Source organism: Lepus europaeus, chromosome 2, assembly GCF_033115175.1.
Source record: "Lepus europaeus isolate LE1 chromosome 2, mLepTim1.pri, whole genome shotgun sequence".
In the NCBI taxonomy this organism is placed as follows: domain Eukaryota; kingdom Metazoa; phylum Chordata; class Mammalia; order Lagomorpha; family Leporidae; genus Lepus; species Lepus europaeus.
In genome coordinates, this window is record NC_084828.1 from 113,009,533 (window position 1) to 113,035,538 (window position 26,006).

Genomic DNA, 26,006 nt, shown 5'->3' on the forward strand with positions numbered 1-26,006 from the left:
CAGAATTTTCTTGTATATTTCCTATGCATTGCCGCAAAGTGGCAGGTTGTTTTTTGTGGAAATAGTATGCTACACTGCCTGGAATCACAAACAATCATCATCATCACCAGCTTCCTTTGTGATACACCCTGTTCTACTAATCTGCTCAAATTTACCATTTTGCCCACCCTAAGAATGTGAGACTGAGCCAAGGGAAGTTGTATAATTTGCCCCAGTCTCACGGGATGGAATGTGTTGTCCAGATTTGAAATCTGAACCTGTGCTTCAGCCTCTGCTGCCTGCATAGTGGCTGCTGCTGATGTATCCGGTTCCTTCTTGCTAAGGATCTGGTGTTAACGCTTAGTGCTTAACTTGCTTAGGTTAAAAACAGTTCCAGTCCAGGTTATCCATTTTTATATTTGTACACAGCATTCTGTTATTATCACATGATGTTGTGGTGCACTGTTTCTTTTCATGAGACTGATAACTAAATTTTAGCCTTTGCTTTATATGTATCCAACTCCTAAAGAATATTGCTGTTTTTTCTTTTAAAAATAGCTTTAATGGGCCGGCGCCGTGGCTCAACAGGCTAATCCTCCGCCTTGTGGCGCCGGCACACCGGGTTCTAGTCCCGGTCGGGGCACCGATCCTGTCCCGGTTGCCCCTCTTCCAGGCCAGCTCTCTGCTGTGGCCAGGGAGTGCAGTGGAGGATGGCCCAGGTGCTTGGGCCCTGCACCCCATGGGAGACCAGGAGAAGCACCTGGCTCCTGCCATCGGATCAGCGCGGTGCGCCGGCCGCAGCGCGCTACCGCGGCGGCCATTGGAGGGTGAACCAACGGCAAAGGAAGACCTTTCTCTCTGTCTCTCTCACTGTCCACTCTGCCTGTCAAAAAAAAATAAAAATAAAATAAAAAAAAAAGCTTTAATGAGGTATAATTGCACAAAATACAATGAGCACATTAAAATGTCCCAAGTTAATGATTTTCATACGTGTATGTACCTGTGCAAAATCAACAGTGAAATGTAGATAGTGAATGTATTCATCATCCTCAAAAATTTTCTTGCATCCTCTGGAGCTCCCTCCCTCACTCTCATTCCTCCTGTTGAGCAATTACTCTTCTGCTGCTTGTCAGTATATATTAGTGTGCATTTTCTAGAGTTTTATGTAATTACCATCAGACTGTACACTTTTTTTTTTGGCCTGGGTTCTTGGATTAATGATTTTGAAATTTATTCAAGTTGCTGAGTGCATCAGTTTATTTTTTTATTGCCGTGTAGCATTTCATCATATGGATATGGCACATCCTCATCAATACTTGGTGTGGTCAATTATCTTTTCTCTTAATTTTAACCATTTAAAAACTACCTTATTGTGGTTTTAATTCATATTTTCTTAATTTCTAATAATATTGAACATTTTCCCATGCTGATTTGTTACCTGAATATCTTCTTTGATGAAGTGTCTGTTCAAATCTTTAAAAAAATTATTGGGTTTGTTTTCTTCTTGTTTTGAGAGTGTTCTATATATATATATATATGTATATATATATTTTGTTTTGAGAGTATTTGATATATGTATATATATAAATAAGAAGAATATATAGTCAAAATAATAATTATATATATATAAATACTGGATACTTTAAAACTATTGCATTCCACTATCTGCTGTGTTTTATTATTTTATTCTGCCTCCAAATTAATTTTCAGATTTCTTATTATAAAAAGATGCAACAGATTTTTTAAAAAGTCATATATTATGCATCTTTGTGAAATTTGTTTATTAAGTTTTTATGAATTTCTTAGGTTTTTTGTAAATAAGGTCATGCCAGTGATGAACAGAGATAGTTTAACTTCTTTCTTTATAATCTGGGTGTTTATTTCTTTTTCTTATCTAATATATCTACATATAAACTCCAGTTCTACGTTGAATAGAAATGAAGAGAGTGAGAATTCTCATGTTGCTCCTGATCTTAGGGGTAATGTGTTCAAATTTCATGCCTATATATGACATCAGCTCTAGGATTTTTGGTGTTACATGTTTGCTGATACCTGCTGGTTATCAGGTTGACGAAGTTCCCTTCTGGTCCTGATGTGTTGAGTGTTTCTATCATGAAAATGTGTTGGGTTTTGTCAAATGCTTCTTCTTTGCATCTGTTGAATTGACCATACTGTTTTTATTCTTTATTCTTTTAAATTAGAATATTACTTTGATTTTTTAATACATAGAAATTATCTTGCATTTCTGGGATAAATATCACTTGGTTATGCTGTGTAATTTTTGTTGTGTATCTCTGTATTCTCTCTGCTGTATTTTTGAGTATTTTTTATCTATATTCATAAAGGATATTGGTCTGTAGCTTTCTTTTCATGTGTTATCTTCATTTGATTTCAGTATTAGGGTAACATTGGCCTGATAAGTTGATTTGGAAATGTTTCCTCCACTTAAACTTTTTGTAAGAGTTTGAGAAGGAATGGCATTAATTCTTAAAATGTTTGGTAGAATTTTTCAGTAAAGTCATCTAGGCCCAATTTTGTTTGTGAGGAATTTTTTTGCTAATACATATTTTTAGGTTCTGCTGAGATTTTCAAAATCTTTTTGAGTTAGCTTAGGTAATCTTTGTGTTTCTTGCAATTTCCCCTGTTCATAAGGCTATCTAATTTGTTGGTATGTAATTGTTCATAGTATTATCCCACATTTCAGTTTTATTTCTGTAAGGTTGATAGTACTGTCTGCACTTTTATTTCAGATTTTAATATTTTACATCTTTGCTTTTCTTTTTCTTGGCTAGCCCAGTTGAAAGTATGTTAATTTTATTCATCTTTTCAAAGAACAAAGTTTGGTTTTATTGATTTTTCTCTATTGCTTTCCTATTCTCTGTTTTATTTATGGATTAGTTTTAATCATTTCCTTCATTCTGTTTGCTTTGAGCTTAGCTTGCTCTTGTTTTACCAATTTCTTAAAATGAAAATTTAGGTTATTAATTCAAGATTTTAAAAATTTTTTTTAAATTTTTAAAAAAGATTTACTTATGTATTTCGCAGTCAGAGTTAGAGGGAGAGATGGAGAAAGAGAGAAAAAAAAGATCTTCCATCAGTTGGTTCACTCTCCAGATGGCCACAACAGCCAGGGTTGGGCCAAGTTGAAGCCAGGAGCCAGGTGCCCTATCCAGATCTCTCACATAGTTGCAGGGTCCCAAGCATGTGGGCCATCTTTTACTGCTTTCCCGGTCACATTAGTAGGGAACCAGATTGGAAGAGAAGCAGCCAGGACTTGAACCAGTGCCCACATGGGATGATGGCACAGCAGGCACAGCTTTATCTGCCATGCCACAGCAGCAGCCCAGATATTGCTATTTTTACAACTATAATTTTCACTTTGGGCAGTGCTTTTCTTATTGGTGTTTAGTCCGATAGTTCCATCCATTATTGAAAGTACGGTACTGAAATTTCCAGCAGTTACTGTTGAAATGTCTATTTCTCTCCTCATATCTTTCAGTTTTTGCTGCATGTATTTTGGGTTTCTTTTGGAAGACAATGGCAGGTGTAAATCCTGCCTTGCCAGTAATTATATTAAATTTAATTGGCTTAAACATTTCGTATCATAGGCGTATTTGCGAGAATGTTTTTTTCTTATAAAGATGTATTTATTTATTTGAAAGACAAAATTACACACAGAGAGAAGGAGAGGCAGAGAGACAGAGAGAGAGAGAGAGAGAGAGAGAGAGAGGAGAGAGGTCTTCCAACCGATAGTTTACTCCCCAATTGGCCGCAATGGCTGGAGCTGTGCCAATCTGAAGCCAGGAACCAGGAGCTTCTTCTGGGTCTCAATGGGGGTGCAGGAGCCCAAGGACTTGGACCATCTTCTGCTGCTTTCCCAGGCCATAGTAGAGAGCTGGACCAGAAGTGAAGCAGCCGGGACTCAAACTGGCGCCCATATGGGATGCTGGCACTGCAGGCAGTGGCTTTACTCACTACGCCACAGTCCAGCCCCAAGAATTGTTCTTTATTTCAATGATTTTTACATTCTTAGTAAAATTATCTTCTTACAGAAACTTCATTTTCACACATTAGTTCTTTCAAAATATTTGTAGTAGCCAACTTAAAAATCTTTGTCTAGTAAATCCACTAAGTGGGCTTTTACGGGAATAGTTTCTATTGACTGGGTTTTCAGTTGTTAAGTCACTGACCTTTTTTATATAACCCTTAGGATTTTTATTTGAATTAAAATAATTCTGCTTAGAAGATTTTTTATCAATTGATTTTGTGAAAGCCCTGTTTGCTTTGTGGAACGTGAGTTGTACAGTTTCTGGTATGACCTGTGGTGCTTTAATACTCTGTTTCTGTCTTTCTTGTGATTAATCGTCTAGTCTGTCGCAGATGGATTGTGTTGATGGGTGTGTAAGGTGGAGGCTAGGGCATAAAAGATGTTCAAATGCTTTTAATGGGAAAGATTTCTTCTTGGCTAGAGTCCGAAGTCAGAATAAAGTAGATTTGTGCCACCTTTCTGTAGTTCTGGAATAGTGGACATACTCTCAGGGAACAATGTCTGAGTTGTGTCTGCTTTGCATACTGATTTCATTAAACTCACCAGTAATACATTTGGATTTCTGCCTGCTTCCTTAGATAGCAGTGGCTTTCACAAGTAAAGAGATTTGTTTCTATGATCTGCTGTCCAAAGAAGAATTTTCTTGTCAATACAAACTCCAAGGCCTGAAAGGAGCACCAATTTACATGCATTATTGGTATGATCCTCTAGATGCCAATAAATCCATTCTTTCTTTTGGGGATATAACTGGAAAGGTAAGTGAACAAATTGTAATATTGAAGACTATAGATTTAAATCATCAATATGGAGCTTATAATAGAAATTAGAATGCAATGTGTGTGTCCTCCTAATTGAACTCCATTATGGATTATAAGGTCACATATGTTGGAAGGGAAGAGATGGATTATGTTACAATTCCTCATCTTGCTTATACACTGAAATCTTTATTGTGTGTGATACTTTTGTTTTTGGTTTGTGTACATATAGTATAATTTTCCTCAATTAGTAAATCTTACTAACTGTTCACTAGTTTAACCCACTAGATCTCAATATTGATTTTATTTAATATTAAATGTCAAAATTTCTGTCATAAGTCTTTCATAATAATTGTTTTGGTTCCCATTCATAAAGTTTTCAATTTCTTAGTACCAGGCTCATAGGGAGCACTCAAATTTCCTGTATCATGTCATAGAAGGATAGATGCATTAGTGAGGGCAGCATTGAGACCTGGACATTGGATACAGTAATTTCTATTTTCCTATCACATTTCACCTGCCGTGTGAAAAATTATTACTTACAGGATGATACTAGAAGGTGCCTGAGACCTCCGCAGTAACCTCAGTTGAGTAATTTCTTTTCATAATTGTGAAAGCTTCTCATTCTTACTGATCTTAATGATAAGTGAATCTTAACAGCAAGTAATAAACTCACCTTCATAACTGCTTTACCAATCCCCTGGTTGTTCATCTTTTAATAGAAAACTGCCTGTATCCTTTAAAAAATATTAAAGAAACTCTTAATTCAATATTGATTCCTTGTTAAGAAACAGAATCTTCTTTAACAATTGCCCTGCCCATGTTGTTTTTCTTTCAATGACTCCCAAGGTTCAAGCCATCGTGTTCACAGCAGCCTCAATTTCCCTGTTTGAACGTCCTGCTACAGCGTGTGAAGATGAAGAAGCCACCATGACTATTAACTGGGCAGAACTGCTCTCTGGATGCCACAGCTGTTGCCATGTATTAGAGCACAGACTTCACCATGGAGACTGGGTCAGGCAAGGTACTGAATGTGGACAGTAATGAAAGAAAATGGTCACCTTCAACTGCTACATTTATGTTCTTTGATGAAAATGTTTTACACAAACCGTTTAACTCTGGAAGCCAATAATTGGCTCTCAGGAGGTTTTGGCCTGGAGTCTGCTATTCTCTGAACACTGGCAAAAAGTCTTTCTTTTCATTCCCCATAAAATTTATGCCTCATAAAATTAATTCAGGCGAACTATGCTCTCAAGAAATCTCCAAAGAAGGGAGAAAATTGTCAAAGAATCCATTTAGATTCAACCCAAGTGTGACCCTAACTAGTATTATGTGGTCACATTCAGGTTCTTAATAAAAGGATTTGATAAGTTCACTCAAAACCTTGCTTTGTTTTCTATATGTTCTTATGATAAGTAAATTAGTCTGGCTGCCACAAAATGGAATCATTGTTATTTCTTTTCCTTTTGATATATAACAATTCTTCTAATCTATACTACTTAATCAACAGTTCTTTCATTGATAATATTCATGTTATGAATCAATGCATATAGATTATAAGAACTTTTCTTAAAATGTATTAACAAACGAATTAATTAGTCTCATAATATGCCATCACTTTACAGAATCTGTACCTGATGGTTCGTGATCCAAATATGCAATATCTGCTCTAATATCTTGCACCAATGCTAAAGACAATAGTCTTCTCACTTCCAAATTGCTCCATTAACAAAAACCACTTAAAAGAATAGAAAGTAATAATCTCATTGATTTTAATTAGATTTAGTGAGACTTATGTAAATTACCTGTTTCTAAAATAGTTTGAAAGAAAGTCAGTCCAAATGAATCTGGCCAGTGGCCTTTATGGTACTTTTACTTTCTTTGTATTTTGGAAGCTTAGAACTAATTTTATAATGTATGACTGCAATACTATACTATCCTACATGAGACACTGTACATTCTGCAGCTTTTTCTACAATATAAACCATATTATGTCTTTGATACCTTTTATCCATCCTTTAACCCCATCGTGATAATTGTGGGAAAAAACAAAGATATGTTTTTTGTCATCCACTAAGTATGAAAGGCACAAAATTGTGTATAAGTTTTCATAACTTTGACATCAGACTCATATTACTGGAAATAGACTGAATGGAATTATTGCAGCTGCTTCCAACAAAGCATTACGTGTGGATACATAAGCCAAAGATTGGGCTATAATAATAAAGTAGTATTTCATGACATCAGTTTCTAGTGGATTTTCTGAAGTTGTGCACATTGTTTAATTTCCATGATCTCAAAGTGTTATGAATAAATCAGAGAAGTAGCCTAAAGAATGATTTTGAAAAGGTTGAGGAAATAAGTAAGATTTTAAAGATGAGCAACATCTTAGTGCCTTCTTTTATTTTTTATTTTTTTAACTTTTATTTAATGAATATAAATTTCCAAAGTATAGCTTATGGATTACAATGGCTCCCCCCCATAACTTCCCTCCCACCCACAACCCTCACCTTTCCCGCTCCCTCTCCCCTTCCATTCACATCAAGATTCATTTTCAATTCTCTTTATATACAGAAGATCAGTTTAGTATATATTAAGTAACGATTTCAATAGTTTGCACCCACATAGCAACACAAAGTGAAAAATACTGTTGGAGTACTAGTTATAGCATTAAATTACAATGTACAGCATATTAGGACAGAGATCCTACATGAGGAGTAAGTGCACAGTGACTCCTGTTGTTGACTTAACAAATTGACACTCTTGTTTATGGCATCAGTAATCACCCTAGGCTCTTGTCACGAGTTGCCAAGGCTATGGAAGCCTTTTGAGTTCACTGACTGATCATATTTAGACAAGGTCGTAGTCAAAGTGGAAGTTCTCTCCTCCCTTCAGAGAAAGGTACCTCCTTCTTTGATGATCTGTTCTTTCCACTGGGATCTCACTCGCGGAGATTTTTCATTTAGGGTTTTTTTTTTTTTTTTTTTTTTTTTTTTTTTTTTTTTTTTTTTGCCAGAGTGTCTTGAGTGCCTTCTTTTATACTCAGAGAACAAATGAAAAATTCTCATTAAGCCTCCCCAAATCCAACCCTACTAGTGAAGTAACCTGACAATGAACATTTGTCTCTTAAGTGGCAGCATAAGAATTGTTCTCTAGGTCAACATGAGTTCACTATTCATCAGGTTTCATCATGTCGTTTTGCTGTTTGGTTCCCTCATCTACTGACAAAAGAATGTGGAAACTTAGTTTAGCATCAGCAGTACACGTTCATGTTTATAACCTAAAGAATCCAGTTTCAGAGTCTGATTTCCAACTCACTGCAAATTCAGATCTAGGTGCAAAACAGTCATACAGGAGATTGTTTCAAGCAAGCTAGCCAAAGCTTTGGCAGTAAACACTCAGGAAATCTTTACCAGGGAGTCCTTCTCTGCCATGACAATGCTCCTGCTAACTCCTCTCATCAAACCAGAGAATTTTGTAATAGTTTTGACAAGAAGTCATTAGGCATCCACCTTACATGCCTGATTTGGCTTCTTTTGACTTCTTTTTTTCCACTGATGTTAAAATGTCTTTTAAGGGAATTTATTTTTCTTCAGTTAATAATGTAGTAAGACAGCTCTACATGGTTAAATTCCTGAGACTCACTCAGTTCTTTAGGGATCAGCTTAAATGGCTGATATCATCACTTCCAAAAGTGTCTTGAATTTGCTGGAGCTTATGTGAGAAATAAAATTTATATTTTCTATTTCATATCATATTAATTAAATCTTTTTGAAGTCACCTCATAATCAGATGTTATGATTCTTAGGCTTTCCAGAAAGTCATCAAGCAAAATAAATGTTTGCGCTGTTGCCAGGATCTTTGCTGTTGAGTAGTCCGCCTTTCCTTTGACTGGACCACTTCCACCTCTTGTTAACCATGGCTTTCGCTGTGTTTTGTTTTCAGAAATGTACTGGTAAAGCCATCTTTCATCTCCTGTTTTAATTCTAAGAAATGCCTCAGGATCATGATCCTACTTATTTATAAAATTTCCAATGAAAATTTTGCTCCTGTCTGTAGCTGATCTGGACACAAAAGTTCAGTATTCATCAAGCAGAAAGTTCTCTCCACTTTAATTTTTCAGGCATAATTGTGTTAGCTGAATCAGTTGAGGTGTCTACATTGTTGGCCATTGGTTCTACTGAAAATCATCAGGATTAACTTTTTTCCTTAAGAATGTATAGACTATATTGTTGCTTCAATATCATCTCAACCTTTCTGTAGGAGTCATCTATTTGTAAGCTGCTGATTTCTTTGGGACATTGTCCCATAAACTGTGTGTAAAATATCAGTGACTTCCTATTCTTCTACACAAGCTTTACCATAAATTTTATGACTGTTCTTGCTTCAGTTTTAGCAGAACTCATGTTGTTATAATAGGGGCTCCTTTCAAATTCCTATCTTATTTTTAATGCCTCAAATCAAATCTTTTATAGATGTATCATAAAAAGCTAATGTGAGTTTATTCTGGTGGAAAAATTTTGAAATACATACTTTTTTTCATAATATGCATTTCCACTAATTTTAAAGACACCTCCTTTATATTTACCTTAGCCTGTTTATTTGAATTTTGGGCTTGATATATCAATCAATCAACAATTATTTGTTGACATTTTATGACTTAAAACTATCCAAGGCATTTGAAACTGTAGAATATAGATTAATTATAGGGCCCAACCTTCAAGAAACTTAGTATCTGAAAGAGAATTAAGGGCTAATATAAAAGAACTTATTAGAACATTGTACAATGAAACCTAACTATTGAACCATGTAAATAAGATTTTGAATTTTATAGTTGTTCTTAGGGGAAGAACCATTTTTGTAAGAATTTATTTATTTACTTGAAAGTCAGAGGTACAGATAGGCAGAGGCAGAGAGAGAGAGAGAGAGGTGTTCCATCCGCTTGTTCACTCCCCAAATGGAGGCAACAGTTGGAGCTGAGCTGATCCAAAGTCAGGAGCCAGGAGCTTCTTCCAGGTCTCCCACGAAGGTGCAGGGGCCCAAGGACTTGGGCCATCTTTCACTGCTTTCCCAGGCCTTGGCAGAGAGCTGGATGGGATGTAGAGCAGCTGGGACTCAAACCGGCGCCCATATGGGATGCTGGCTCTGCAGGCGGCAGCCTTACCTGCTATGGCACAGTGCCGGTCCTGATGAAAAACACTTAAAGAAGGTTTATTTAGTAGTTCTGTTGAGGACAGATTAGAGGAGAAGTTGCAATCAGACTGGCTAATTAGAAGGATTTTTATAAAGAGAAGAAAGTCAAATGATGAAACAAGAATGGAAGGAAGCAGCACTTGGCAGCAAGAATCTTTTAGAATTTGAGGTTTGAAAATGTGGAATGATGACTCATCTTAGAACAGCCTACAAAGAAATACCATTTACTAGGTAAGGAATTCTCTCCTTCAGCTCACGGGAACCCATCCGGACCCGCTGCTGTCTCTTCCCAGTGTATAGTCACAACTTTGACTTCTGGCGATGTCTCAGATTCTGCCACCCAAGAGGAGTTCTTTCTTGTGAACCTCAGTGCTGACACTGCCCTTCCCTTTGCACTTCGCCTGGTGTGAGCCTCTCAGTTTTGCCTAATTCAGGGGCAGCGCTTCCTTGCTTTATTTGCAAAGTTTTGGATTTTGATTTTGCTCCTGGATTCTCCTTTAAAATCTTTTTTATTTTTTTTTATTTAGTGAATATAAATTTCCAAAGTACAGCTCATGGGTTACAAAGGCTTCCCCCCACACAACTCCCCCCCCCCCCATAACCCTCCCCCCTCCCACTCGCTCTCCCCCTCCATTCCCATCAAGATTCATTTTCAATTCTCTTTATATATAGAAAATCAGTTTAGTATATATATAGATTTCAACAGTTTGTCCTCCCATAGCAACATAAAGTGAAAAAATACTGTTGGAGTACTAGTTATAGCATTAAATAACAGTGTACATTACATTAATGACCGAGATTCTGCAAGATATTTTTTTTAAAAAAAAGATTGATTATTTTTCTATGTAATTTCCAATTTAAAATCTTATTTTCAGATGCTACTCAAACTGTGACAAAATCCTACCAATTTTGGTACCTACATTAGAATTTGTGTTCTGTCTGTCACAGCTTCCTAAACATAAAAGGAAATTTGGATATCTCACATGCAAATGACATTTATATATAAATAAAAAGTTAAAACATCCTTCTTAGTGCAGGCAAAACATCCTTTATTCTCTTAAGTGTTCATACATAATGTGTAATGCATTATTCTACAAGATTTTACCGTTTTGTTGATTTTAAGCAATTTGTTTACAGTGTACCTTAATTTTTCTTGGAGGGCATATGTGTGTATCATTTCATTAAAATTCTTGGATATATGGATCTATGATTTTCATGAAATTTGAAAATTTTCTATTGTTATTTTTCAAAGTTTTCTGTCCCCTACATTTCTCTGCGACTTTAATTATTTGCCTTTTCAGAACTCAGTCCCACATCTTCCACCTACTTTGTCCTCTCCAAACTCTGGTCTTCATGTTTTCAACTTAAGAAGTTGCTATACTCAATGTAGTTTCCTTCTCCAGAGACCCATAGCTGGGAAACATCTTCTAAGAAAGTGTAGGACTCCTTGTAGAGCTCACCTCACTTGCTTTCCCTTTTTCAGCTTTCACAGGTCTTCATTGCCTTTTGTTGAATGCTGAAAATATTATTTCTAATATTTGTCCAGTTTTTTAACTGCTTTTGGTAGGAAATTAAATCCAGTCTTCATTATAGCATCCAGGCTGGAAGCAGAATCCAGCACAGTGCTTTTTAATCAGTGAACATGCAGTAGATATCTGTTTAGCATGTAGCCTCTTTTCTTCATTGACTCCTTTTAGTCATTTTAACAATCCTTTACCAACTGTAATTATAGGAGCTTCTATGTGGCATTCAACCAAAAATTATTAAATAACTACTATATAGCAGGGATTGTTTTTAAGCACAGATACAGTTCAACTGAATGCTGTCCATATCTGTCCTAAAAAATTTAATTTCTAACATACTAACCAAGGAGACTTTTAAATGATTTCCTTAAGGTTTATTTATTATCCTATTCCCTTCAAAGCATCAAAACTCAGCAGCCAGTTGGTAACAGTTACTGAGTGGCCATCTGCACAGGGCATTGTGCACCAGGAAATTGAAAGAGACAATGGGCAGTTTATTTGCCAAGGAATGCTGGGGTGAGTGCGAGTGTCCTGTTGAGTTTGGCTCAGAACAGAAAAGAATTGGCAGCCTCTGTACCTGGTTCTGAGAAACTGAGTTGTGTTTTAACATTGGGAGATGCCAAAATAGTGAACTACTTGAATTCATGTGGAAGAGTTACATTGTATTATTTTCCCTCTTTCATTTTTAAAAAACTTAGTTAAATCCCCCATTAATAATATTCATTAATTTCCTCTATGGGATTTTATGCTTTGATTGTGGGAAAAAACACCATTTTACAATTTGGCTTTGAAGGGGTTAGGTAAGTCATGGTGTGAACTCTATTGAAAAATTTTTCAAAAAAAAAAAAGAGAGATGCTAAAAGAAATCATGCTCAATACTGTAGAACTGCTATTCTTAAATGGGTGATTTGCAGCTAAAATGAAGAAGTTCTGTGAAGAAAAGCAAATGTGGAAATCATGTTTGGTTTAATACTATGTAAGTGGATGTGAAAGAAAATGCCATAGAACAGAGGACTACTCAAAAAGAAGAAAGCAAAGAACTATCTACAGAGGATTTTCTCTTCTTTCATGTTTTAGGTTTGAAGCTTATGTACCATTGAAAGGGGCACCTACTTCAGTCCTAACAAATGAATGGGTTCCTAATTTTAGATCTAGCAACAGAGATTATAACTTTAAACATGGCCTTTTGTTGTTGCTTCAAGATCAGTAATTGCAACATAAAAAGGGAAGAAGAGTGAAATAATGAGAAAGAAAGGAATAGGGAAGGCAGGATGGAGCCAAATATAGTGGGGTTCAGAGTGGTTCTGAATGATGCTCATTGGTCTGCAAGACTTACTCCATCAGAGCAAGCGAGCAATGGCTGCTCTCATGTGATACTCATTTTACTCCTGCAGTATGAACTCACATTCTTTAGAACTCCAGAAGAATTATTTTTTTGTGATTTTCTTCTCAGTGAGAGAAGGGAATATACAATTGAATAAAGAATGAAATATATGAACAAGTATGATAATAATTTTTTACTGAAGCTAAGGATAAAATATCTATAAAACTGAAATGTCAAAGAAAATACTCAGTTTCAAACATAAGGGTATTAGGATACTGCATTAAGATAAGGTTCACACTTCTTATTTAAAACTTTGAGGGAGAAAATGCTTTCATTTTTTCTGAGTGGTTCTGTGCCACATTTTAATGGAAAAATAATTACATTCTGAAATGCTCATAGGGTAAGCGTAGAGATTTTGAGCAATAGCAGCATGACATAGATGTCTCGAATCTCAGAGTTTTCCTTTTTAATAATTACCTTCTAGTACAGATAATATCATTGGAAACCTTGGAAACCATACACTGGGAATGTAGCTATTGAAGGAATGAGCGTGAAATGGTAAACAACAAAAACTCTTCATTCTTTATTATGTTATGTATCTCCACCTTTGTTTGATCAAGCCTAGTGAAAGACAGAAAGCAGTTTGAACAGATAAAAAGAAATCACTAAATACTGCATTAAACCTTGGAGTGGGTGCCGAGGAAGTTAGAAGACAGACATCATGTTGTCTCTCCTTGGGGAGACTTTCTAGTTTATAGGCACCAAGTTTGCGAGAGAAGCCAGATATGGTGTCTTGCTTGTGCGTTGCTCCACTTCCCTGCACCTAAATCAGTTCTCCAGACAAAATGAGGTTGCACCACCGAGTCGGCAAGACACACTGCCTTGCCTGCCAGTTCTCTTACTGTGTTTAGAGCAGTTGGAGTCAGCTGTGAGCCTGTGTTGTAGACCTGAAGACAGGAGTCTCTTCCTGCAGCTTATTCTATAGGATGGTGGAAAAGTAAGCTCCATCCATATCACTTACATGAATCTACTTGATATCTTTGAAAAGTCATTGAATTAATCACAGTGTTCTTTTGCAGTGGTGAAATTTGATTTTAGAAATTCAGTTTGACTTATAGAGATGGAATAGATACAATTATGCTTTCTTATCTTTTGTCTTTGAAAATGGAACTGCTTACAACACAGAGAACTCTATAGTGGGCTCAGGGTACGGGATTCCATGTTTAAAATGAGAAGTAAGAACAAAAATGAAACCCCTTCAGCAGGAGAACATCAGAGAAAGTTCAAAGTAGGGTGTTTTCCTAAGTCACATGACTGTTAAAGTAAAAGCTAGAAAAATTCTAGGAAGTCCAATTAAAAATGATCCAATTTTTTATGCTATAACCTCAATCTGTTGACAAATGTTGTAAAGTAGCCTTATTCTATCTTATTCTATGTTTACTTAAAAGCATTACTACCTAGTTTTCAGATATCACTTTTCATTTTCAAAACACTTTTCCACATTAATTGCCATCACATAGGGTCATTTTTAAAAAAGATTTGTTTATTTATTTGAAAGAGTTACTGAGAGAGAGAGAGAGAGAGATCTTTCATCCGCTGGTTCACTCCCTAAATGACTGCAATGGTTGGAGCTGGGCCAACCTGAAGTAAGAGCCAGGAGCTTCTCTTGGTCTCCCATATGGGTGCAGGGGTTCAAGGACTTGGGCCACCTTTTGCTGCCTTTTCTAGTGCATTAGCAGGGAGCTGGTTTGAAAGTGGAGCATCCAGGGCCTGAACAGGCACCCGTATGGGATGCTGGCACTGCAGGTGGTAGCTTTACCCATTATGCCACAGGGCCAGCCCCCCACAGGGTCATTTTGACAGAACACACGAGGACCATGATCGATGCCAGGGTCACTTAATGCCTTTTTTATGCTTTTGTGGCTAGTGAGCGGGAGAGCTGAAAGTTAACATCTTAATGGATGTATGTGATCAAATTGTGTTTTTATCCTCTAAAAATATTATATAAACATAATTTAAAAATATTTTCTTCCTTCAACATCCAAACTTGTTGAGAATATTAAAAACAAATCATTGATTTTTATTTTACCAGCTCATTCCATTACCTAGCTTCATATTTTAACAATTTTTCCATCAGAACCTATCATTTTCTTAACTTCAGCTCAAGAAATGAGGAAAACATTTTTATTTATTAGATAATTTGATTTTAAGGAAATTAAATTTTTGTCACATTTTACTTGGGCATTCTCAAGAGCTCTGGCATGTTACAATTCAATGAGAAACAAGTTATATCTTGGTTTGGAAAGAAAGTGTGAATTTCTGAACCTACAGTGTGTGACACTGCGGGCCTGTAAATGTCACTGGGTAATCCACAGATTCAAACCTTAAAGCTACATGCTGAACTCCAGAGGAGAACATACTGCTTTATAAGTCTTCCTTTGAACCTCAAAATTAAAGATGATAACTGGATGGAATGGGGGAATACATGACAAAATAATTTTATTGGTAGAAATATTTGATTTGGATTGTACTGTAGTTGTATTATGAAATTTCTGTGGATTTGAAGATTTAGTTATGGTATGTTATGTTGAACACTTTATTTAAAGACAAGATTTATGTATTCGAAGGCAGAGTGATAGCATAAGATGGAAAGAGAGAGAGAGAGAGAGAGAGAGATCCCCATCCATTGGTTCAGCCCTCAAATGGACGCAACAACCAGGGCTGGGTAAGGCTGAAGCCAGGAGCCAGGAGCTTCATCCTGATCTTCCATGTGGGTAGCTTGGGCCCCAGCACATGGGTCCTTCTCTGCTGCTTTCCCAGGCACATTAGCGGGGAGCTGGATTGAAAGTGGAGCAGCTGGGACTTAAACCTACACTCATATGAGATGGTGAGGTTACTGGTGGCAGTTTTATCTGCTGTACCAAAACATCGGCTTCATATGCTGTATACTTGAAAACTTGCAATATTGCTTCACGGGGTGTCAGGTTATAGCAACCCTTAGAATTTTCTGTGAAAAAAAGGAATACTTTTTTTTTTTAACTTCTATTTAATGAATATAAATTTCCAAAGTACAGCTTATGGATTACAATGGCTTTCTCTCACTCCCCCCCCCATAACTTCCCTCCCACCCACAACCCTCCCCGCTCCCTCTCCCCTTCCATTCACATCAAGATTCATTTTCAATTCTCTTTATATACAGAAGATCAGTTTAGTATATATTAAGTAACGATTTCAACAGTTTGCACCCACATAGCAACACAAAGTGAAATATACTGTTGGAGTACTAGTTATAGCATTAAATCACGATGTACAGCACATTAGGACAGAGATCCTACATGAGGAGTAAGTGCACAGTGACTCCTGTTGTTGACTTAACAAATTGACACTCTTGTTTATGGCATCAGTAATCACCCTAGGCTCTTGTCACGAGTTGCCAAGGCTATGGAAGCCTTTTGAGTTCACTGACTGATCATATTTAGACAAGGTCGTAGTCAAAGTGGAAGTTCTCTCCTCCCTTCAGAGAAAGGTACCTCCTTCTTTGATGACCTGTTCTTTCCACTGGGATCTCACTCGCGGAGATCTTTCATTTAGGTCATTTTTTTTTGCCAGAGTGTCTTGGCTTTCCATGCCTGAAATACTCTCATGGGCTTTTCAGCCGGATCTGAATGCCTTAAGGGCTGATTGGAGGCCAGAGTGCTGTTTAGGACATCTGCCATTCTATGAGTCTGCTGTGTATCTTGCTTCCCATGTTGGATTGTTCTCTTCCTTTTTTATTCTATCGATTAGTATTTGCATACACTAGTCTTGTTTATGTGATCCCTTTGATTCTTAGTCCTATCATTATGATCAATTGTGAACAGAAATTGATCACTTGGACTAGTGAGATGGCATTGGTACATGCCACCTTGATGGGATTGAATTGGAATCCCCTGGTATGTTTCTAACTCTACCGTTTGGGGCAAGTCAGCTTGAGCATGTCCCAAATTGTACATCTCTTTCCTCTCTTATTCCCACTCTTATATTTAACAGGGATCACTTTTCAGTTAAGTTTCAACACTTAAGAATAACTGTGTATTAATTACAGAATTAAACCAATAGTATTAAGTAGAACAAACATAAAAAATACTAAGAGGGATAACGTATTAAGTTGTTCATCAACAGTCAGGGCAAGGGCTGATCAAGTCACCGTTTCTCATAGCATTCATTTCACTTCAACAGGTTTCCTTTTTGGTGTTCAGTTGTCACCGATCAGGGAAAACAAATGATATTTGTCCCTTTGGGACTGGCTTATTAACTCAGCAAAATGTTTTCCAGATTCCTCCATTTTGATGCAAATGACCTGATTTCATTGTTTTTGACTGCTGTATAGTATTCTATAGAGTACATATCCCATAATTTCTTTATCCAGTCTACTGTTGATGGGCATTTAGGTTGATTCTGGGTCTTGGCTATTGTGAATTGAGCTGCAATAAACATTAAGGTGCAGTCTGCTTTTTTGTTTGCCAATTTAATTTCCTTTGGGTAAATTCCAAGGAGTGGGATGGCTGGGTTGAGTGGTAGGGTTATATTCAGGTTTCTGAGGAATCTCCAGACAGACTTCATAGTGGCTTTACCAGTTTGCATTTCCACCAACAGTGGGTTAGTGTCCCTTTTCCCCCACATCCTTACCAGCATGTTGTTGGTAGATTTCTGAATGTGAGCCATTCTAACCGGGGTGAGGTGAAACCTCACTGTGGTTTTGATTTGCATTTCCCTGATTGCTAGTGATCTTGAACATTTTTTCATGTGCCTGTTGGCCATTTGGATTTCCTCTTTGGAAAGGTGTCTGTTGAGGTCCTTGGCCCATCTCTTAAGTGGGTTGTTTGTTTTGTTGTTGTGGATTTTCTTGATTTCTTCGTAGATTCTGGTTATTAATCCTTTATCTGTAGCATAGTTTGCAAATATTTTTTCCCATTCTGTCGGTTGCCTCTTCACTCTCCTGACTGTTTCTTTTGCAGTACAGAAACTTCTCAATTTGATGCACTCCCAGTAGTTAATTTTGGCTTTGACTGCCTGTGCCTCCAGGGTCTTTTCCAGGAAGTCTTTGCCAGTGCCAATATCTTGCAGGGTTTCTCCAATGTTCTCTAATAATTCGATGGTGTCGGGTTGTAGATTTAGGTCTTTAATCCATGTTGAGTGGATTTTTGTGTAAGGTGAAAGGTAGGGGTCTCGCTTCATGCTTCTGCAGGTGGAAATCCAGTTTTCCCAGCACCATTTATTGAATAGACTGTCCTTGCCCCAGGAATTGGTTTTAGATCCTTGATTAAATATAAGTTGGCTGTAGATGTTTGGTTTGATTTCTGGTGTTTCTATTCTGTTCCATTGGTCTATCCATCTGTTTCTGTACCAGTACTATGCTGTTTTGATTACAACTGCCCTGTAGTATGTCCTGAGATCTGGTATTGTGATGCCTCTGGCTTTGTTTTTGTTGTACAAAATTGCTTTATCTATTTGAGGTCTCCTATTCGAGGTCTCCTGTGTCTCCATATGAATTTCAGCATCATTTTTTCCAGATCTGAGAAGAATGTCTTTGGTATCTTGATTGGTATCACACGGAATCTATAAATTGCTCTTGGGAGAATGGACATTTTGATGATATTGATTCTTCCAATCTATGAGCTTGGAAGATTTTTCCATTTTTTGGTATCCTCTTCTATTTCTTTCTTTAAGATTTTGTAATTCTCATCATAGAGATCTTTAACGTCCTTGGTTAAGTTTATTCCAAGGTATTTGATTGTTTTTGTAGCTATTGTGAATGGGATTGATCTTAGTAGTTCTTTCTCAGCCATGGCATTGCCTGTGTATACAAAGGCTGTTGATTTTTGTGCATTGATTTTATATCCTGCTACTTTGCCAAACTCTTCGATGAGTTCCAATAGTCTCTTAGTAGAGTTCTTTGGGTCCCCTAAATAAAGAATCATATCATCTGCAAAGAGGGATAGTTTGAGTTCTTCCTTCCCAATTTGTATCCCTTTAATTTCTTTTTCTTGCCTGATGGCTCTGGATAAAACTTCCAGAACTATGTTGAATAGCAGTGGTGAGAGTGGTCATCCCTGTCTGGTACCAGATCTCAGCGGAAATGCTTCCAACTTTTCCCCATTCAATAGGATGCTGATGTGGGTTTTTCATAAATTGCTTTGATTGTATTGAGGAATGTTCCTTCCATACCCAGTTTGCTTAGAGTTTTCATCATGAAAGTGTGTTGAATTTTATCGAATGCTTTCTCTGCATCTATTGAGAGAATCATATGGTTTTTCTTCTGCAGTCTGTTAATGTGGTGTATCACATTGATTGATTTGCGAACATCGAACCATCCCTGCATACCAGGGATAAATCCCACTTGGTCTAGGTGGATGATTTTTTTGATTTGTTGTTGTATTCTATTGGCGAGAATTTTATTGAGGATTTTTGCATCTATGTTCTTCAGGGATATTGGTCTGTAATTCTCTTTCAATGCTGCATCTTTCTCTGGCTTAGGGATTAAGGTGATGCTGGCTTCATAGAAAGAATAAAGGATTCCATGTTTTTCGATTGTTCTGAATAGTTTGAGAAGAATTTGAGTTAGTTCTTCTTTAACTGTCTGGTAGAATTCAGCAGTGAATCCATCTGGTCCTGGACTTTTCTTTGTTGGGAGGGCCTTTATTACTGTTCCAATTTCTTTCTCAGTTATGGGTCTGTTTAGGTTTTCTATGTCTTCCTGGTCAATTTAGGTAGGTTGCATGTGTCCAGGAATCTATCCATTTCTGATAGAGTTTCCTGTTTGCTGGCATACAACTTTTTGTAGTAATTTCTGAAGATTCTTTTTATTTCTGTGGTGTCTGTTGTTACATTTCCTTTTTCATCTCTGATTTTATTGATTTGGGTCTTTTCTTTTTTTAGTTAGTTGAGCCAATAGTGTGTCAATTTTATTCATTTTTTCAAAAAACGAGCTCTTCGCTTTGCTGTTTTTTTGTAATTTTTTTTGGATTCAATCCTGTTGATTTCTTCTCTGATTTTAATTATTTCTTTCTCCTACTAGATTTGGGTCTGGTTTGCTGCAGATTTTCTAGATCCTTGAGATGCGTTGAAAGCTCATCTATTTGGTGCCTTTCCAATTTCTTGATGTAGGCACCTATTGCTATAAACTTTCCTCTCAACACTGCTTTTGCCGTATCCCATAAGTTTTGATATGTTGTGTTGTTATCCTCATTTATTTCCAGAAAGTTTTTGATTTCTCTTTTGATTTTTTCTACGACCCAGTTTTCATTCAGTAGCGTGTTGTTCAGTCTCCATGTCTTTGCATACTCTCTAGGGATTCCTGAGTTGCTAATTTCCACCTTCATTCCACTGTGGTCTGAGAAGCTGCATGGTATGATTCTAATTCTTTTGAATTTGCTGAGACTTGCTTTATGGCCTAGTATGTGGTCAATCCTAGAGAAGGTTCCATGCACTGCTGAGAAGAATGTAAAATCTTTAAATGTAGGATTTAAAGTTCTGTAGATATCTGTTAGATCCATGTGGGCAATAGTGCCGATTAAATCTGCTGTATCCTTGTTCTTCTGTCCGGATGATCTGTCTTTTTCTGAGAGTGGAGTATTGAAGTCCCCCAGTACTATTGTATTGGAATCTAAGTCTCCCTTTAAGTCAAAAAAAGGAAATACTTTCAGCAGGGTTGTTTCCTAAAGGAGAACACTTGCTTGCCACCAGGTTTTATGCTGTTGGTCCTTCTAATAAGGTAGTAAGGTAGTACTAATTGTGTAGCCCTTGATCTGGAACATTTACATCCATAAAATTAATTACTTGCAAATGAAATTCAAAGTATTCCCTTATTTATTTATTTATTTGAAAGGCAGAGTTACAGTGTCAGCAGCAGAGTAAAAAAGTGAGGTCTTCCATCTGCTGGTTCACTCCCCAGATGGCCACAATGGCTGGAGCTGGGCCAATCTGAATCCAGGAGCCAGGAGCTTCTTCTGGGTCTCCCACGTAGGTGCAAGGGCCCATCTGGGCCATCTTCCTCTGCTTCCCCAGACCATAGTAGAGAGCTGGATTGGAAGTGGAGCAGCCGGGATTTGAACCAGCGACCATATGGGATGCTGGCACTGCAATGGTGGCTTTACTTGCTATGCCACAACACTGGCACTAATGTATTTCTTTTGGAGGAGAGGAATGTAGCTGTAATAGAAAGAACCCTGATCTGGATATGGTGTGTATGTGACAATGTGGATGGTAGAAAAGAAGGATGTAATGGCACAGAAAATGTGAGCTCACAGCCAAACTGCACTGGATTCAATCTCATCTCCACTTCTAACTAGCTTGAGCATGTTGGTTGTCAGGTAGTCTATCTCCTCATCGTAAACTTGGGATAATTTACCAAGTGAAGATTATCAGTGGGTGATGGCACCCAGCATAAAGGCTGGCACATGGGAGGGACCCATGAATTGTCTTAATAATTCTTATAAGTAATTCAGAGGTGGAGAGGAGGGGAAATTGCACAATGGGGACATGAGCAAGAAACACACCACCAAGACAAACTGTGCAGAGTGGACAAGTAGACAGTTCTGCCCTGTGACAGTGTCTCTGTTTCATGACACATGTTGTTATGAATTATTCTGTGTGCCAGAAGCTCTGTGAGGCAGCTCTGCTTTGGTCCCCTTTCGGAAGGTCTCCTTGGCATCCTAACCCCTCCCTCTTTCTCTTAGAAACTGTATTTTTGACATTAAGAGAAGCCCATGGTTAAGACTTATGAATGGAAGTGGAGGAGGTTCTGAAAATCCTGACATTTTATTCAGACTCTAGTGTGGGTGCACATCTTTCTGGTGGAAAGAATTTCTATCTTTCAACTTATTCTCATAGAAGCATTTGGCTTCCTAAATTCTACAGAATGAATCCAAGGGCTTTGCTACCCGAAGTATAGTACTCCGAGTACCAGCAGCAACACCTGGGTACACCCAAGGACTGCAGAATCTCAGGTTTAGAGAAGGAGAATCTTCTTTCTGACATGATCTCCAGATGATTCTTATGCATATTAAAATTCAAGAAGTCCCATTTCCCCTTTAGTCCAGGGATCAGGCCTTGTATTCTGAACTTGAGCTCTGGCTCTGCCAGATACAGCTGTTCTGAGCATGGATTTGTAATCTTTTTTTTTTTTTTAAGATTTTATTTATTTATTTGAGAGGTAGAGTTATAGACAGAGGAGGGAGAGAGATCCTCCACCCGATGGTTCACTCCCCAACTGGCCACAATGGCTGGAGCTGCGCTGATCTGAAGCCAGGAACCAGGAGCCCCCTCCAGGTCTCCCACGAGAGTGCAGGGGCCCAAAGACTTGGGCCATCCTCCATTGCTTTCCCAGGCCACAGCAGAGAGCTGGATTGGAAGAGGAGCAACCGGGACTAGAACCGGCATCCATATGGGATGCCGGTGCCGCAGGCGGAGGATTAACCTACTGCGCCACAGCACTGGCCCCGGCTTTGTAATCTTATAAGTGGTACCAAATGGAGTCAACCTCAGGATTCCAGACCTGAGTTTGACAACAAACAAGTGCTGACTTTAATGGAATCATTGAACAATGTTTGTATGTGGTTTTCTATTTCTCCATCTGCAGGACAAAGAAGTATAGTAGCTCTCAGTTCTGGAGTTTATCTTTTGTTTCCCATACGGTGTTTTGTCATGATTTCTCATCCACTGAAATGTTGTTTGTGAACATTCATCAAATGTCTTCTAAATTCTGAAACTCACAGATTTCTTTCTTCTTTGGACTTCTATTATGCTTTCTGTACCATTCAATTTATCACTTTATTATGTGCTAAAGTGTTTTCTAACTGTTTGGATCACATATCTTTGCTTCCAGACTTGGGCCATAAGATTTACATCCTGAGTACGCTGACTTTTCTGTTGTCCTTATTATAGCACAGGGCACATAGTTGATGCCCAATAAGTCTTTGGAGATGCGATGCTATGGTTGGAGAGAGGATATCTATACTGACATACTGAATAGTCTCAATTAATTTGGTTATAAATTGTTCACGTTAAGTCACTTTTCCCTGGGGAGATAGCTAGGAAACATTCTATATTAAGCTATTCACACATCAAAATCAGCTCTTGAAAGAATCTTTGCATTATTACTATAGGCAAGGAAATTGTCAATCCATTTCTTCTTCTCTGACCTCTTCAATTGAATTATTTTTATAATCACTAGGATTTATCTACTTATGAGTTGATATTGGCATGTGAATGACTTAATTTTTAATCTATCCATTTTGGTTCAAACAGTTTGCTGTCACAAAATACTGTGTACAGATATATACACATATGTATACACAGATGTTCATACACACACAGAGAAAACAACATGTGACTTCACAAAAACAGTAAAATTAAATACTTTTTAATGAGGGATGGTTTTTAATGAAGTTAGAAGTACTTCTGTATAAAGATTCCTATATTAGTCAGCTTTTCACTACTACAATGAAATACCCAAGACAACTTCCTTTATAAAGAGAAGAGCTCTATTTAGCTCACAGTTTTGGTGGCAGAAATCCAAGATCAGGTAGCCTCTATCGATCTGACAACTGATGAGGATGGCAATGGCAGAGTGTGTGCAAAAGTTTATATAGTAAGCCAGGAAACTTAGCCCACAGCTGCACCCGATTTAGATTTTGTAACCAACTCTTTTGCAAGAATTACCTTTCCAGGGCACATCCCTAAAAACCTAAGGAACTCCAATTGGCCCATATGCTAAACACCATAATTGGGTTAAGTTTCTACCTTTCTAGTGTAATTGACTTCTGATTTTTAGTTCTTTATGTCTGCATGGGTGTGGAAAACAAATCCTGTTCAAATCACAGCAGTTCCTTTCTTAGTCTGTTCAGGCTGGTATAACAAAATACCATAACTGGACATCTTATAAACAAAATAAATTTATTTTCACAGATATGGAATCTGAGAAGTCCAAGATTTGGTGCCTGCTGAAAGCCCACTTGCTATTTGATGGATGATGCCTCTTAGTACATATTCACGTGGTGGAAAGGACTAGGGCCATCTTTTAAAGGCACCATATCTTCTTTTTTTTTTTTAAATTTTTGACAGGCAGAGTGGACAGTGAGAGAGAGAGACAGAGAGAAAGGTCTTCCTTTTGCCGTTGGTTCACCCTCCAATGGCCGCCGCGGTAGCGTGCTGCGGCCGGCGCACCGCGCTGATCCAATGGCAAAGGAGCCAGGTGCTTCTCCTGGTCTCCCATGGGGTGCAGGGCCTAAGGACTTGGGCCATCCTCCACTGCACTCCCTGGCCACAGCAGAGAGCTGGCCTGGAAGGGGGCAACCGGGACAGAATCGGTGCCCCAACTGGGACTAGAACCCAGTGTGCCGGCGCCGCAAGGAGGAGGATTAGCCTAGTGAGCCGCGGCGCCGGCCTAAAGGCACCATATCTTAATACTATCTCTCTGTAGGTTTAAGATTCCAACATATGAATCTTAGGGGTATGGGGGGGATGCAAAATTTCAGACCATAACAGTAACTGTTAGGACTTTTGAAGACTCTAAGGTTTTATGCAATTTTCGTGTTATTCATCACAAATTAGCTTGCCATTTCCATTACAACTAGCAATGCTGCTATTATGGTGCCTACTTGAAGACAGAAATTTTAAAAATACAGTGAGAGAAGACATAAGACCCTTGTGTCAGAGAAAAATGACTTTATTGTTCATAGAATAAGCAGCATAAGTATTGGCATATTTATTTCCATTCTTCTTGCCACCCATTTCGTAAAGGCAGACAGATGGGCCAGTGAGTACCTTCACATGCAGTGTATTGTATTATAGGAGAGGAATCACAAATTGAGGGAATTCGGGTCTTTTAGAGTGGATAACATGCGTACCTGCCTTCTGTTCTAGAGGAAGCTACTCTTTACTATTTTGGGAAGTAATCATGCAAGCTGTTTGCTCCAAAGGGAGACACTATCCGTACATCTAAGGTTGTTTGCTGCAAAAATCTTTAAAAGATAATCCAGAACAAAGGGCTGTTGGTGCTTAGCTTCAAAGAAGTTCAGAAATGCTAGTGACCCTTTGAGAACTGCCTCGCAGAGTGTCAACTTTGCTGCTATATAATAAGCAGCTCAGAAATATGTCTAAGGGTTATTCTATTAAAGCAACCCTTTAATAGCTATTCAAAATAATAAAATTCCTCTTTGTGTGAGGCAGGAATCTGACCATGAAGTCAAATTAGAAATCTTATAATAATTTAGCCACAAAATTATTGAGTAGAATACAAAAAAGAACTTCTACCTACCCTGGAAGGCACTGTGGTGTGAAAGGGGTCAAGAACATCTACGGCTATTTGATGTTTGGAGCCCGTGAGTCTGACAGTGATTGGAAATGCTCCTGGCAAAAGGGAGCAGGACCATTATCCTTGGGTGGGAAGTAGGATTTTGCTCTACAACATCTGCCATTGAGTTGTCAGGAACACAGAAGCAAGTATTTTGACATGAACTTCTAGCTATGTTTGTGAATCTTGGTAGGGGGCTAAGTCCTGGCCATTCTATTTGCACCATTACCAGTCAGAATTAGAACTATTTTTGAGCAAGAACTGGACCTTTGGGGAGGTCCAGGTAGGTAGGTGGTTAACTCCTATTGCCTGCCCCCTGTCCCAAAGCAAAAACATAGGAATTTGGTCAATTACTTATCTTACCAGAATCCTATATGATTATTCTGATGAACATTGTATCTTGCCAAGTGTTCCAAAAAAGAGAAAGAAAAAGGAAAAGAAAAAAAAAGCCATCAAGGTATCCCTAGAGTGGGAGAAAAAGTCGAAATGCAGAATTTGCTATAACCTCTCAGTAAATTCCTGGTTAGAGTATTGGGTTGTATGATCATAACTTGAGTTTAATTTTTAACTTTTCATATTAAAACTGTTTTATTTTGCTAAAATCTTGTGAAGAACTAACTAAAGATCATTTTCTTCTTTTTTAATTTTTTTGTATCAGTTATGTACAGTGCATCTTTGGATGCTATCATTTCCAGTACAACCAGCAATGCAAATACTGTGGTGTTGGCTTGGAGAGAGAAATCAAAAAAGCATCTGAAAATGACATCCTTCAACATTGCCCAGGGCATTCATGCTTTTGATTACCACTCTCAGCTCAACTTAATTGGTATGTAAAATAAATCATGATAAC

General features: G+C 37.8%; 1 protein-coding gene across 1 annotated transcript in view; it reads left to right on the top strand.

Moving 5' to 3' along the window:
- Nucleotides 1-26,006, top strand: part of WDR49 (WD repeat domain 49) — a 153,062-nt gene that overhangs the window by 20,360 nt on the left and 106,696 nt on the right. The window contains exons 3-5 of the mRNA XM_062181624.1: nt 4,606-4,782; nt 5,632-5,806; nt 25,815-25,982. Coding sequence (XP_062037608.1) covers nt 4,606-4,782; nt 5,632-5,806; nt 25,815-25,982 — 520 coding nt within the window. The remainder of the gene's footprint in view (nt 1-4,605; nt 4,783-5,631; nt 5,807-25,814; nt 25,983-26,006) is intronic.